At 42.8% G+C, this 15839-nt stretch overlaps 1 protein-coding gene across 1 annotated transcript in view; it reads right to left on the minus strand.

Annotated features, from left to right (window-relative positions):
* Window positions 1–846: 846 nt before the first annotated feature.
* The window catches only part of zgc:66455 (uncharacterized protein LOC393502 homolog), a 52182-nt gene continuing 37189 nt past the window's right edge, over window positions 847–15839 (minus strand). Inside the window, exons 8-13 of the mRNA XM_067988421.1 lie at window positions 12679–14745; window positions 11207–11307; window positions 11012–11076; window positions 7773–7933; window positions 5081–5230; window positions 847–1727 (exon numbers count right to left, since the gene is read on the minus strand). Of these exons, the coding sequence (XP_067844522.1) occupies window positions 1432–1727; window positions 5081–5230; window positions 7773–7933; window positions 11012–11076; window positions 11207–11307; window positions 12679–14745 (2840 nt within the window). The 3' untranslated portion in view covers window positions 847–1431. The remainder of the gene's footprint in view (window positions 1728–5080; window positions 5231–7772; window positions 7934–11011; window positions 11077–11206; window positions 11308–12678; window positions 14746–15839) is intronic.

The raw sequence follows: 15839 nt of genomic DNA on the forward strand, positions 1-15839 counted from the left end.
TGACCCCGGGACTGGACAAATGCCCCTCGGGCCGCACAATGACCCCGGGACTGGACAAATGCCCCTCGGGCCGCACAATGACCCCGGGACTGGACAAATGCCCCTCGGGCCGCACAATGACCAGAGACTGGACAAATGCCCCTCGGACCGCACAATGACCAGAGACTGGACAAATGCCCCTCGGGCCGCACAATGACCAGAGACTGGACAAATGCCCCTCGGGCCGCACAATGACCAGAGACTGGACAAATGCCCCTCGGGCCGCACAATGACCAGAGACTGGACAAATGCCCCTCGGGCCGCACAATGACCAGAGACTGGACAAATGCCCCTCGGGCCGCACAATGACCAGAGACTGGACAAATGCCCCTCGGGCCGCACAATGCCCAGAGACTGGACAAATGCCCCTCGGGCCGCACAATGACCAGAGACTGGACAAATGCCCCTCGGGCCGCACAATGACCAGAGACTGGACAAATGCCCCTCGGGCCGCACAATGACCAGAGACTGGACAAATGCCCCTCGGGCCGCACAATGACCAGAGACTGGACAAATGCCCCTCGGGCCACATATTCTAATGTCGCAACAAAACTGCAGAAAAAAATCCTGTGCACAATATCAGAGAACTTTCCTTACACTAAACAGCCAACAAAAAAACTATTAGATCTGTTGCAGAATGAGCCTGTGTGTGTACAGCTGAGGGGGAGGGAAGAACTTGAGGCAACATTTAAAAGAGACAAGGGATCATCGCTCCAGCACTGATGGCAGACTGAAATGAGGGAATCAGAGTTTTATAGAGAGTTTTATAGAAAGTTTAACAAAAGGAGATACTTTAAGGAACCATGATTTTTATTTTTGCCTTTTGGATATGGTGTTCAGTCATACATTATTGGGTATAAAACATTTCTTATTTAAACTTACAATTAGCACAATTCTACAGGATCATTTGGGATGGAGTTATGCAAAAATAAATCAAGTAAAAACAAAACAACCTTGTGCAGGTTCTCTGGACTGGACAGAATCGATCAGATTTCATAAATCATACCCCATATCTGCCCAAATAGTTTCATTTTAATACAGACTGGAAAAAAATCCACCTCACCTTTTAGGTTTGTAATTACTTTGGTCTATTGGATGATGCAACTTAACCACTGACCAGCGGGGTCAAGGTCTCCCCCACCGACCAGCGGGGGTCGAGGTCTCCCCCACCGACCAGCTGATTTAAGAAGCAGCCTCAGAAGCAACACAGAAGATAATATCACCATTTAATTCAGAGCTGCACTCCTAATGGATTTAAATGTTACAGGATATTGTCCATAAGATCCTATGTACTGCCCCAAAACCAGACTAATGGATCTTTCCAACCTTGGCTCACACATCTTTTATAAACAAAGCATCTTCAGTGGGCCAACTCCATGAGAGTTGCTTGTCTCAATCAAGTTCTTGTCTAGTTGGTTCTGCAGGTATTGGTTGAAATTTTGTGAATGACACATAGCCGGCACTTTTGTGCGGTATAATAAATAATGATTCCTCACTTTCTAATTCCTCTGAAGATGGAATTCTTACAGACGCACCACCTCGATTCGTGTCACAAGTTCTGAAATACTTGTGTGATCTTTTATGCATCACAAAAAGGAGCGCTAACATTACTGACGTGAGCAAGACCGCACAAAAAGCAGCAACAATTAGGATTTCCCACAAACCAAAAGACCACCAAATGCCAGAATCTGGAAGAAGAAAAACAACTATTATCTCTATATCCACTTGCTTCTTTATCCAAAGATATTTTTAGTCTGCAATCTTTGGCGAAACCAAAATGTGGTTGAGTGATGTATTAAAATCGAAAAATGAAGTAACATTTGTCTCTTACTTTAAAGGAAAAGGATTGACATCAAACAAAATATTTCCGTGACTTTTTGCTGATAAATATTAAGAGCTACTTGTGTATAAAGGACTTGAGTAAATTTCAGCTGCAGGTATCCCAACAATCCAACACAGTCTAAATTTAAAGCGGCAAAATTTCCTACAACTCAATAGTTTATTTGAAATTATAAAAATCTGAAAGATGTCAAAATGCTCCATTTCTGTAAACTATCTAATTCTAAATTTTCCTCAGTCTCTTCAGTTTATTCCTTCCTCCAATTATTACAATTGTCATTTAGAAAGACACGGGTTAATCAAGGACAGTCAGCATGGATTTGTTAACGGAAGGTCGTGTCTGACTAACTTAACTGAATTTTTTGAGGCGGTAACAAGGAGGGTCAATGAGGGTAACACGTTTGACGTAGTGTACATGGATTTTAGCAAGGCTTTTGACAAGGTCCCACATGGCAGACTGGTCAAAAAAGTAAAAGCCCATGTGATCCAAGGGAAAGTGGCTAGTTGGATCCAAAATTGGCTCAACGGCAGGAAGCAAAGGGTAATGGTCGACGGGTGTTTTTACAACTGGAAGGCTGTTTCCAGTGGAGTTCCGCAAGGCTCAGTACTAGGTCCCTTGCTTTTTGAGGTATATATTAATGATTTGGATTTGAATGTGGGGGGCTTAATCAAGAAGTTTGCAGATGATACAAAAATTGGCCATGTGGTTGATAGTGAGGAGGAAAGCTGTAGACTACAGGAAGATATCAATGGACTGGTCAGGTGGACAGAAAAGTGGCAAAAGGAATTCAATCCGAGAATTGTGAGGTAATGCATTTGGGGAGGACAAACAAGCCAAGGTAGTACACAATAAATGGGAGGATACTGAGATGTGTAGAGGAAGAGAGGGACCTTGGAGTGCATGTCCACAGATCCCTGAAGGTAGCAGGACAGGTAGATAAGGTGGTTCAAAAGGCATACAGGATACTTTCTTTTATTAGCCAAGGCATAGCATATAAGAGCAGGGATGTTATGCTGGAACTGTATAAAACACTGGTTAGGCCACAGCTTGAGTACTGAGTACAGTTCTGGTCACATTACAGGAAAGATGTGATTGCACTAGAGAGGGTGCAGAGGAGATTTACAAGGATGTTGCCTGGGCTGGAGATTTTTAGCTATGAGAAACGATTGGATAGGCTGGGGTTGTTTTCTTTGGAACAAAGGAGGCTGAGGGGAGATTTAATTGAGGTATATTAAATTATGACTGGACTAGATAGAGTGGATAGGGAGGACCTATTTCCCTGAGCAGAGGGGTCAGTGACCAGGGGGCATAGATTTGAAGTAATTGATAGAAGGATTAGAGGGGAGCTGAGGAGAATCTTTTTCACCCAGAGGGTGGTGGGGGTCTGGAACTCACTGCCTGAGAGGGTGGTAGAGGCAGAAACCCTCAACTCATTTAAAAAGTACTTGGATGTGCACCTGAAGTGCTGTAACCCACAAGGCTACGGACCAAGTGCAGGAAAGTGGGATTAAGCTGGATAGATTTTTTCGGCTGGCACAGACACGACGGGCTGAATGGCCTCCTTCTGTACCATAACTTTCTATGATTCTATGAAGACTAAGATAAGGTTTGCAAATCTAGTTGGGATGTGCTACCACAGCAAAAGGGGTCAGGTATTACAGGCAAGCAATACTGAATACATAGGAACATAGCAATAGAAGGAGGCCATTCAACCCCTCGAGTCTGTTCAGCCATTCAATGAGATTATGGCTGATCTGTATCGTAACTCCATTTACCCGCCTTGGTTCCCTAACCCTTAATACACTTGCCTAACTAAATCTATCAATCTCAGTTTGTAAATTTTCAATTGACCCCCAGCCTCAACAGCTTTTTGGGGGAGAGAGTTCCAGATTTCCACTCCCCTTTGTGTGAGGAAGTGCTTCCTGACATCACCCCTGAACGGCCGAGCTCTAATTTTAAGGTTATGCCCCCTGGTTCTGGACTCCCCCCACCAGAGGAAATAGTTTCTCTCTCTCTACTCTTTCAAATCCTTTAATCATCTTAAACACTTCAATTAGATCACCCTTTAATATTCTATAGTCAAGTGAATACAGGCCTAGTCTATGCAACCTGCCCTCATGATTTAATTTTGGCCAACTTTTTTTTTTGAGCCAAAAGGTTTTGGTGTAGAATTTCTTTTTGCTTGTCACCTACAATTTGTCCTACAATAAATATCCTTATGGAAATTGTGTCTATTTATGCTAATTTGGAGGAAGAAAAGGAGGAGGAACTGAGAGATGCCAGACAGGCTTTATGGTGCTGAGAAGTACTGTGCCCACCTGCCATTAACCTCGACAGGCAGAGGCAGAGATGGACTTCGCTGGGCTTATCAAAGGCCCCGCGTGGGGGCCAGGGGCACGCGGGAAGGCCGCGAGACCCCCGCGTGGGGGCCAGGGGCACGCGGGAAGGCCGCGAGACCCCCGCGTGGGGGCCAGGGGCACGCGGGAAGGCCGCGAGACCCCCGCGTGGGGGCCATCTGTCCTGGAGCCAAACACAGCCGAGGGGAACCCAAGTATTCATCCCTCAATCAACATCACTGAAATAGATTATATGGTCACTTATCTCATTTGCTATGTGTGGGACCTTCCAGTGTGCAAACTGGCAGCTACATTGCCTACAAAACAATTTCTCTGGAGCTTGTAGAATCAGCAAAGGCAGAACCACAAAGATTCAAACTGCACCAAGTACAGACACTAAGGATTTTATTAAGGTGACTGTTACACTATCATTTTCAAGTCACTGCAAAGCACTTTCCTGATCTGACTTGAATCTCAGGAGCACTTTATAAAATTATTGTTTTATCCATTGATTTGAGTGTGAAGCCTCTCCCGGTGTATTCTGGCCAGGAGTTTACTCTGCACGTGTTTATGTCACACACGCTCTAGATCCTGAAAATCCTATTCTGAGTCAGGTAGGTGAAGAAATGATATTTCCAGGCTAGAGTAGATTGTCTCAGACGGGTCGGTAGAGGATAAATGCAGTCTTAATGTGGAAACTATGTCTATAAAAAATGTCATTTTTAAAAGAGATGTGCCATATATGCATATAATGTGTGCAAAACATTAAAAAGGACTTGCATTTTATATAGCACCTTTATTTAACCACAATACTAAGGATTTTTTTAAAACCTTAAAACACACACAATCAGCAATTTATACGTACCTAATTCCACTGTGTCGATGCAAACTGGACTGAGGCTCATCGAACGGTTTTCAAATCCATATTTACACTGACAGAAATATGAGCCAATAGTATTAAGACATTTTGCTTCCTTGCCACATGCTCCAGTCTTAGATTTACATTCATCGATATCTGTAAGAGAAAAGATACTAAGGATTGCCAGACAATAGGGAAAGACTAGTCGGGGGGCAGGGGGGGAAAGAGAGGCAGGAGAACTTCCCTGGGTTGTACATAAAAACTCCTTAAGAATCTAATTTGACATTGAATAAACAGTACGTTTCACCACACAGACACAGTTTTACTAATCAATATGTTCTGTGCTTTTGCTACACATTGCTTTTCAAAATGTAAAAGTTTTAAAGGTAAACACTTGATGGGAACACCATGGTTACCCTCTTGAATCAAATAAACTCTGTAGAGCACATTGAAAATTGAATAAATCCTTGATAGAAAGATTACATCTATTTCACTTTGCAGGTGCATGAAGAATAAAGAAGTATTTAGTCAATTAAAGAACTTGCAAAATATTTACTTGAACAAAATGAAGCCAGCTGTCAAAGCTTAATGCTAACATTGCAGTTGCTAGCTATTTTTTCTTGAGTTTTATTTTTGCAGATTCAAGAAACTCAATGGTTTTATCTGAAAAATGTAACTTGCAATAATGAACATTAATTCCAAATTTCACCAAAGCCACCTTAAAAACACAGCAATATTCTTTCGATTGATGTGTAGTTTCATTTTGAATCAGTCTAAATATTATATACAGTCGTTCCTCTCGTTTATATGTTACCTGCCATGGTGGCAGGAACTGTTATCTGAAGTTAATACAAACTATATTGTTGCAAAAATATTAAATTAACTCCTTTTGATCGTGTTACAAACTGTTATTTAGATTGTTAGATTTATCAACTGTAACCTTCAACTAGATTCTGCCAATAAGCACTCAATATTGTGCTGTATTTATTGAAATTGATCCAATTTTTCAGTTGATGCAGAACCCAAAACACTAACATTACAGGCAGTGGCATCCAGATTCCATTTAAACAGAAGGTGCATTTGATTTTTATGCCAGGACAAAATCAGATGCTTTGCCATTATCCATCTCAATACACCAAGGACTGCAAAATGTGTCATTTCCAGGATGAATAAACAGTCATCTTCCTAAAAGAGTGAGGTCATTGGAAACACTTACAAATAATGATTGGCACAGGCTCGATGGGCTGAATGGCCTCCTTCTGTGCTGTAACTGTTCTATGATTCTATATGTTCTTCACTCAACATCTCCAGTGAGCAAAACAAATTGAACAAGGTTCTAGATCCATATTCAGTGATACTAACCCAGGAAGGAGGAGTGAGGTGTACCTCCAACATCACTCCAACCCCAGCATTGTGGACCAAGAACAATCTCGTGATCTCAGGAATTCAATGGCTTCAGATGTGGTACATGGTTTGAGTGTCCATTTGAAGATTTTAAAAACTGCACCAGCATTTTCAAATAAAATTACATAAAAATAAGGACAACATTGGAATGGGAGTGGGCCATTCAGCCACTCAAGCCTGTTCTGCCATTCAATGAGAAAATGGCTGATCTGATATCATGACACTGTTTTTATGTGGAAAGAAAATTCCTTCAATTACCAAATTCGAAACCAATCGACAGAAAAATCTGAATACATTGTGTTGACTTGTTTTTTTCAAGAATTAATCAGTTATGACAACACACCAGTGAACTGCACAAACACTTTGAATTCCTCACCATAAACATGTTCCTTTTAGCCTTTTGAAGTTTCATTGATAACGGAAAGGCTTCAAAGTGTGTAAGGGAGAACCACATATCAATGCATGGGATATTTTTAGGTGAGACACACTCCTTAGATTAACCTTCAGAGGGTTCTCTCAATCTATTCCTAATGAGGTTCCTGTTGCACAGAATCTGAATTCAAAGACAAGGTAATTGAATATTGAAGAATAGAATATACAAAATTGGATTATTTATATTCTCTCTCTCCCCGCCCGCCCACAAATAAAACTCTGCTGTCCACTCTATGATGTCAGTGACGATACGACTATGGGTGGCAGTGCCCAGTGATCAATGACCATACTTTGGAGAGAGTCTAGAAAGTGACTGCAGCAGATTTAACCATGGAACGCACCCCAGAGTCTGATCCAATCCTCTCTTTAACCCAGACACATTGAGGTCCGATTTAGTTGCCTCATATCTGTCCTAAATTTATATTGACCAAGGATGAAACTTGGGAGCTTCCTGGTCTGAATAGCTGAGCATCACACTGAGCGGTGCAGTGACGGTGATCAAAGGGAACAGAGATACATTTCTTAATACATTTGAAACTATTACAAAGAATTACATAGAACGTACAGCACAGAAAAAGGCCATTCGGCCCAACAGGTCCATGCCAGAGTTTATGCTCCACACGAGCCTCCTCCATCTAACCCTATCAACATATCCTTCTATTCCTTTCTCCCTCATGTTTATCCAGCTTCCCCTTAAATATATCTATGCTATTCACCTTCTTGTGGTAGTGAGTTCCACATTCAAACTATAAACCAATACATCAGTAGCAATATGACACAGAATATGATCTCAATAGAAATTCTTTTAGCCACTCAACAATTCCCAGCCTTTAAAACACAAACAATTAAATATTTCAATTACCTTCTACTGATATTGAAACCAAATGAACTTTTCCAGTTCTTGGGTTAGCCACTGACATGCTTAACATCTTATTCATCTGAGTCTGCAGAGTTATATAGACGTTCTCTCCATTTCGTCCAAAGTACAGCTGGTAAACAAAAGCAAGACCAGACGTGTGCCTCCTGTAACAAGGGACAATCATCATAAAACCGGAGTGGTCTACACTTTCGTTGTTGAAATAAGAATTTTCCCACATGCTGGATTACCTTTTTTCTCAAAGATCCATCAATGTGGTTACCATACCTTGATGTGAAGCTCAGTTCTGTTCTGTTTTTTGGTTCGTAAATAATTTATACTTCTCAATTATATATATTTTTAAAATCAAATATTTTACATCCACATGCTCATTACATGCTGCAGAACATAAATGGAACACATCATTTGGACAGCATAGACTTTCCCAAGTTCATATATTATCTACTAAAACCATTACTACAGCCCAATTGGACCAGCTTAGCTTAACTTACTGAATAGGTAACATGGACCAACTGGAATAATTTAAATAGAACAATCATTGGAAGAGCAGTCATTCTTTTTGCACCATTTTCCATATTGCAGATTCCCTCCTGGCACAAGATTTGGGGGGGTAGGGGGCGGGGGCAGGTGTCTTCAGATGGATCGAAATTCCACTTCACATATTTAACAATTTTAAAGTATTTTTGCAATGACTGTGAGCACATATTTTGACAATCTAGAAAGTCAATAAGAGTCAGGGTTCCCTGGCAATCAAGCCAGGAATGATTCAACTTTAAACTCTGCTCGTGAGCAATCAGCAATTGGAGGCCTTGCTTTGATCTTCAGTTCATCTCATGGCCATCATTGCTTCCATGATGAGCAGATCTCCAGTGGAGCAGTTCAATGTCATCAGATATCTTGTTTTTTGACAATTGGAGTATTACACCTTGTAATAAGTCAGTCTCTGTAAATCAGTGGCCCCAAGTCAAATTTTGTTTTCATTACGTGGAATTCTGGTGATTTTTTTTTTTTTTTTTTTTTAAAAGTGTTTTGGGAGTTGAAATCCATGACACTTCATACTGCTGTAAAAAAGTGTAAATAAGTGGCTTTAATTATTGTTTTATTTGTGAATGAGTGGATATAGATTGACCTTTATCTACATATTTAATTTGTATCAATTACTTTTTTTTTAAAAGCAAAGGATACGGGGGGGTGGTGGTGAGGTGAGGGGGGGGGGTGGGGTGAGGGGGGGGGGTGGTGAGGGGGGGGGGGGTGGGGTGAGGGGGGGGGGGTGGTGAGGGGGGGGGGGTGGGGTGAGGGGGGGGGGGTGGGGTGAGGGGGGGGGGGTGGGGTGAGGGGGGGGGGTGGGGTGAGGGGGGGGGTGGGGTGAGGGGGGGGGGGTGGGGTGAGGGGGGGGGGGTGGGGTGAGGGGGGGGGGTGGGGTGAGGGGGGGGGGGTGGGGTGAGGGGGGGGGGGGTGAGGTGAGGGGGGGGGGTGAGGGGTGAGGGGGGGGGTGGGGTGAGGGGGGTGGTGGTGAGGTGAGGGGGGGGGTGGTGAGGTGAGGGGGGGGGGTGAGGTGAGGGGGGGGGGTGAGGTGAGGGGGGGGGGTGAGGTGAGGGGGGGGGTGAGGTGAGGGGGGGGGGTGAGGTGAGGGGGGGGGTGAGGTGAGGGGGGGGGTGAGGTGAGGGGGGGGGGTGAGGTGAGGGGGGGGTGAGGGTGGGGGGGGGGTGGGGTGAGGGGGGGGGGGGTGAGGTGAGGGGGGGGGGTGAGGTGAGGGGGGGGGGTGAGGTGAGGGGGGGGGGGTGAGGTGAGGGGGGGGGGGGTGAGGTGAGGGGGGGGGTGAGGTGAGGGGGGGGGTGGGGTGAGGGGGGGGGGTGGGGTGAGGGGGGGGGGTGGGGGGGGGGTTGGTGAGGGGGGGGGTGAGGTGAGGGGGGGGGTGAGGGTGGGGGGGGGGTGGGGTGAGGGGGGGGGTGAGGTGAGGGGGGGGGTGAGGTGAGGGGGGGGGTGAGGTGAGGGGGGGGGTGAGGGTGGGGGGGGGGTGGGGTGAGGGGGGGGGTGAGGTGAGGGGGGGGGGGTGGGGTGAGGGGGGGGGGTGGGGTGAGGGGGGGGGGGTGGGGTGAGGGGGGGGGGGTGGGGGGGGGGTTGGTGAGGTGAGGTGAGGGGGGTGAGGTGAGGGGGGTGAGGGGGGGGGGGGAGCCCGGGAACGTGGCAGCACCGGGGTGAGTGTTGCTATCAGGGAGACTGGGGTTTGGCAGTACCGAATGTGCAGGTTGGTTCACTGGTGGATTCCTGGAATCTATCGGCATTCGGGGGAGGCAGAGATCAGCAGCACTGGTTTGTAGATTTGTAAGTTTATAACTAATATCTGGAAGCCTTGAATTGATTATTTGTAATTAGTTCCTGGAAAAATATCCTGTTTTGCTTTGATAAACTAATATCACAGCTGCATGTGAGAATATGCAGAATTCACTCTGCCTCTCTGGAACAACAACTAAATACATGGATACTTTCAGAAAATATTTTTAATTTTTAACTAGAAAAATTCAGCATGAATGAGTCGATATAAAATGTTTGAGGCTGTTCGGAGGGGCTGAGTTTGCAACAATATTCTCTGTGAATGCCCAGTCACTCTTCAATCATAAATTTCCTCAAATGTTCAAAAATCCCAAAGTATTTTTCCCCCAATAAAAGCCTAGGTGCAAAATGGGTTACTTTACACAGCTCTGATATTTCTAATCAGCAGTGGGGCTATAATTTGCTGTGGTGCGGCATCTAACAGTATCTGCCGTTAGTTAGACTTGTCCCTGCACGTTTAGGTTTTAAAACTTTTTTGCGTGACAAGTTGCTGAAATCTGGGCCAATATTTCACTCACAGCAACTGTATAAACAAATCTTGTGTAAAAGGAATGATTAAGTGTAAAAGTGATTAAATGCAACAATAGATTATATATGTGTCTTTTTCTCTCTGCTTGGCCTATTTTCTGAAGTAAAAAAGTTGATAATTTTTTCAAAGTTCAGTTATAAATCTATACCCATTCATTCTCTACTTTATGCACAGAGACAATTTCTGTTCCACTGAGAAAATTAAATCGATTCACATTTCAATTGTAAACAAGGTATAACAGGCACAATCAGTATTGTTATATTCAAACTGGGTCCCTGCTGATTTCTCTCTGTGCAACTCATCTCCTTCATCCCTCCCCAAAAAGAAACAATTTCTGGTTACAACACACACTATTTTTTACCTTTTGACACCTCCAAGCAGGATGTTCTTAAGTGGAGGAGAAAATGATGCCAGATTGTCCACTATCTGATTAAAAAAAGTTAACAAAGATAATATTAATTAACATTTTTCTTTCCCCCTTGCCTCACAATTGGGGGTGCAGGGAGGGAGAGAGAGAAAAAGAAAGACAATAATAGAAATGTGCTTTAACTCTTACCAGAGTTTTAACAGATTGGAGGACCTTTTTTTCCAGCTCCCGAAAGTTCTTGTAGACAACATTTACCAATTCCACTCCAGCAGATACTTCAAATAAATGACCTACATTTTTATGAAGAAAGTTTGGGTTTAAAAAAAAAAATTCCAACAAAATAGAAAGGGAGCAAAAGATTTGCATATCTGGGTAACTTTTTCCACATAATTCCATTCATCACTTTAATATTTGATAGTTGTATCCTTGTTATCCTCAATCTTCATTGAAACATTGTGTTATTCTTCAAAACACTGTAAACCTAGAGACCAAGAATGCCCTATATAGTGAGTCTTAATGGATCAACTTCCATTGCAGGACTATCCAGATCCCTTATTCAGGATTTCCTGTAGTGGTCTGAATCTGTTTGCATTATCAGTTTAAAATTTTGTTTGCACAATATCTAGCTAAACCTAATGCCACTGCTACCTTGGTAAGTTTGTAACTCTCTGCACCCATTATATATTAACTATTGAACCAGCTTTGATCTGTTCTTTCAAAAGGAGCCAGTTGCATAAATAGACTTGAAATAAGACAGAGAAAATGCTTTGATCAGGTATTGGGATGAAGCTATTGACCGAAGCCCAATCTTACAAGTTTTACACTACTCATTGATATATCTAGAAGTCCACATTATGCTATTAAATACACAACTGATTACAAGTTCCTATCAGTGCAAATTGGAATAAGAATATTTAAAAAGGGGTATGATTTTTGTAAAACTATTTCACACTTTGTTTATAAATACACAACTCACCAATGAATCACCTACAAAGGACACCATTGTAATGAAAATTATGTATGGCTCTTAGTCAAAACAAAACAATGTTTGGCAAACATCTTTTCATAAAAGCATTACTGATCGTTACAAAATCAATAAGTAGAAAAAGCCTTATTTTAAGTAATGAGCGGTTTCAATTAAAAAAAAATCTATTTTTTTTAAAAAGCCGATGACTTGCTGGACGTTCTGCCACCGTGCTCATCACTGGAAACCTTCTTTCAAAGTTATGATCCTTCAGTTTACCAACATTCCAATCACAATCCACTTTTACTGGGATACTATGCATAAATACAAAATATATTGGAGGGATAATAAAAGGTTAGAGTGCAATTTGTTCCAGGGAAAGTGAACTGATCACTAGAATTTAAACAATGTTTAGTTAGCAACGTGTGCCTCAGAGGTCAGTCGGCTGATGAACCAGCCACATGCTGGTTGACTATTGTCCAAGATTACTGCTTCCATAGCACTGTCCCGTTACATTCAGGCTGTAGCAAACCAACGGGCTAATTCTAAGCTTGTGTCTAGGCTCCGTTAAAACAGTATTGGAAAATAAAAATCATACAAAAGCTGTATAATTATGAGTTTCAAAAGTTCACTAACTATATATAGATGTTAAAACTCTCACCATTTTATCCCACCACCAAAAACAGGAAACACTCACCAATATCTTCCTCATGCAGTTTTGGGCCAAAAATGGTCCATACAGGAGTCTGTGAAACAGAGGACGGCTCAATTAGATATTGAGCATCTAGGAGGCTGGTCCCATTAATCAGGTTTGTCGTAGCATCAATATCAGTCCGTGCTGCATCAAGAGATGGCGTATTACTCACCAGGACCCACATACTCACTGTCGATATTTGCCATTCTACTTCATAAATCCAGGACTCATTTCTAGTTATCACGCTGGAATTTGCTTTAGACGACATGTGTACGTGGGTTGGTGCAATCAGTTGCAATTCTGTTTCATGGGTTGGATAAATGGCACTCTGAATAAAACTCGGAGACACGTATGAATTCTGGCATTTAGTTTTCATCCACATGTAACTGTACAATGAAGAGGTTAATGATGGTGTCAACATTCCATCAGGGCTGGCTGAATCAATCAGTTCAGATTCTCCTTTCATTCCATATCTGATGGTTCCTATGGAGCTCTCAGGCTCAGAGAGCATAGGGTGTTCAATTTTGCTCTGCATTTGTCTATATGTCAATGAGGTTTTTAATGGCCATGTCCTTATATGCTCCAAATGTCCACATTCAAGATCTCCACCTATGCCACAAATCGTCGTCTGAATAGAAGCCTCAGACAAGATAAGGTTGCTTTGCATTTCCCTCCACCCTTCAGTATAGGCAAACGATTTTAACACGTTTCTCAAATCTCCATCAAATCTGTCTGAATCTACAGAATACCCTACATACTGCGATTGGTCAGATTCGAAGGATGGGGTAATGCCATGGCCAATGGCTGACTGCACAAGATCTATAGATGTGTAGATCATCTGTGATCGAGGTTCAACAAGACTAGAATCCAAATGATTGATGCACTCTGAGCTCTCTCTTACTTGATCTCTGAAATAGTCTTTAACATGCTGATTTACAAGAGAGCCAGCGTGAATGGAATGCCGTGCTGGCATACAGTGTACTTCCTCCTGAAAGGGAGATTTCAGTACAGAAGACTGAAACCCTAAAGTTGTTGAACTGCAGGTTTGCCGCTGGTATTGAGGTTCACAGAAGGTGCCAAATTTGTCAAACTTGCAAGTGACCAGATTTCTTTCAATCCTTGAAGGTTCTGGAATACCCTGAGCAATCACAATATCACCATTTTCTTTGACTTGAGGCTTGGACCATTCAGAAGTAGCTGAGCACTTTTGTGGAACTATCGTTGATTTGGGAGGTGCATCTTCACGAAAACCAGGCCGAAAGACTGAAGTTATCAAGGGACCAAATGGTCTTGTAAATTCAGACGGAGTGAACACTTGTTTGAAAACAACGTTTGACAGGTGAATATCGCTGAAGTTTGATACACTGTGTTCAGCAGAAATTTGTACTCTATGCTCAGGAAATGAAAGATCTTCACTTTCAACAGCTGATTTCTTCCTGTTGCCTATTCTTGCTGTGTGTTGTGTAAATACCTGCAGATCAGCATCACTCCATTGTCTCTCATGACCCTGTAAATTGGGCTCTGTAGCTTCACGATGTGGCAAATTCTTAGCCTGAACTTCTTGCTGTGTTTCATCAGCTGCAACCTCTGTTTTAACATTGGTTTTTGCAACATAAACTTGCTGGAATATTTTAAAAGTAGGTGGCATCAGAGAGTCCAATGACGTACTTGGAGTTTTACTGTGTTTGTACATGTAATATGTTACATGGAAATGTCTGTTTGAGTGGTTTGGATTTGCCTTAGAGAAGAGCATGACACACACTGACAAAGCACGAATGACAAAATAGTGACGAGTTTTGTTGAGACAGGCTTGTACCACATGACCAACCATTTGTGCAGGCTCTTGAATGACAATTTCATCCTGATTCTGTTCACAATTCTCCCCAGATAGGAATCCACTGATTCGCATTTGAATAAGTTTCCATTTAAATGCTGCGATGGTCCAGTTGCACCAGATGTGCTCATCGTAAGTGGCGGGGTAAGCTGGAGAGAAGAATTCACCAGAGTCTCCTTCAATCATCACGTGACAGCTCCTCGTGGCAAAGGAGTTTGGAGAGAAACTCTCCACTTCTGAAAGGAGAAATTTTAAAATGTACTTTTTTTTTTAAAAAAAAGTGTGTATTCAAGTTGGGTGATAACAGTGTGAGGGAATGAAATGTTTTCCAACTTTATACCAGTCAACATGAAGAAACAATCCCAAGTCAGATTATAACCATGGGTCAGATGTAGAATAAAGATCCCTGTACTTGTCCAATATGTGTCTCGGTCCATAGGACAATGGTGCTCTTTAGTAAGTAACAAGTTGGTAATTTCACTTTGTTGGAATGACACTTCCCACAAGTAATGGGATGTATTTGAAATGACTCAGCCATATAGTCACACAAAAGCCCAACTTTTTCAAGAAGTGAAGCTCCCAAGATGAATAACCATTTGTAAAACTGAGGACATCTTAATTTCTCACTGAACCCAGACACTAAATTGAGCAAAAACTATAGGATATAAGACAGAATTCAAAACAAGATACACCATCTTTTAAAAAGGTACATTTTTAAGAGTCTGAAAATGACCAGAATGATGCACTGTTCCATCACCTGCATCGACACTAATCCAGATTGGATTTGTAGGATCCTAAATCAAGACTTGGGTACAAGGGGAAGGAATGGAAAACAAGGGTTGCTGCTCCAGAGTTGGGGGAAACTCAGTCCTTGAGGGTTGTAGGGCTGGAGGAGAATGCTGAGATAGGGAAGGTGAGGCTGTGGAGGGATTTTTAAAAATTTTTAAAAAAAATTCCTTCATGGGATGTGGGCATTGCTGGCAAGGCCAGCATTTATTGCCCATCCCTAATTGCCCTCGAGAAGGTGGTGGTGAGCCGCCTTCTTGAACCGCTGCAGTCCGTGTGGTGAAGGTTCTCCCACAGTGCTGTTAGGTAGGGAGTTCCAGGATACTGACCCAGCAACGGAATGGCGATATACTTAATTGAACACTAGGATAAAAAATTTTAAAGATCATGTTCCTGGACTGGTAGCCTATGCAAGTGAGCACAGGGGTGTTGGGTGAATGGAACTTGATGCGAGTTAGGACACAGGCAGAGTTTTGGATGAGCTTGAGATTATGGAGTGTGGAAGATGGGAGGCTGACCAGGAGAGCATTGGAATAGTTGAGAC

Source organism: Heptranchias perlo, chromosome 8 (genome assembly GCF_035084215.1).
Source record: "Heptranchias perlo isolate sHepPer1 chromosome 8, sHepPer1.hap1, whole genome shotgun sequence".
NCBI classification, from domain to species: Eukaryota; Metazoa; Chordata; class Chondrichthyes; order Hexanchiformes; family Hexanchidae; genus Heptranchias; species Heptranchias perlo.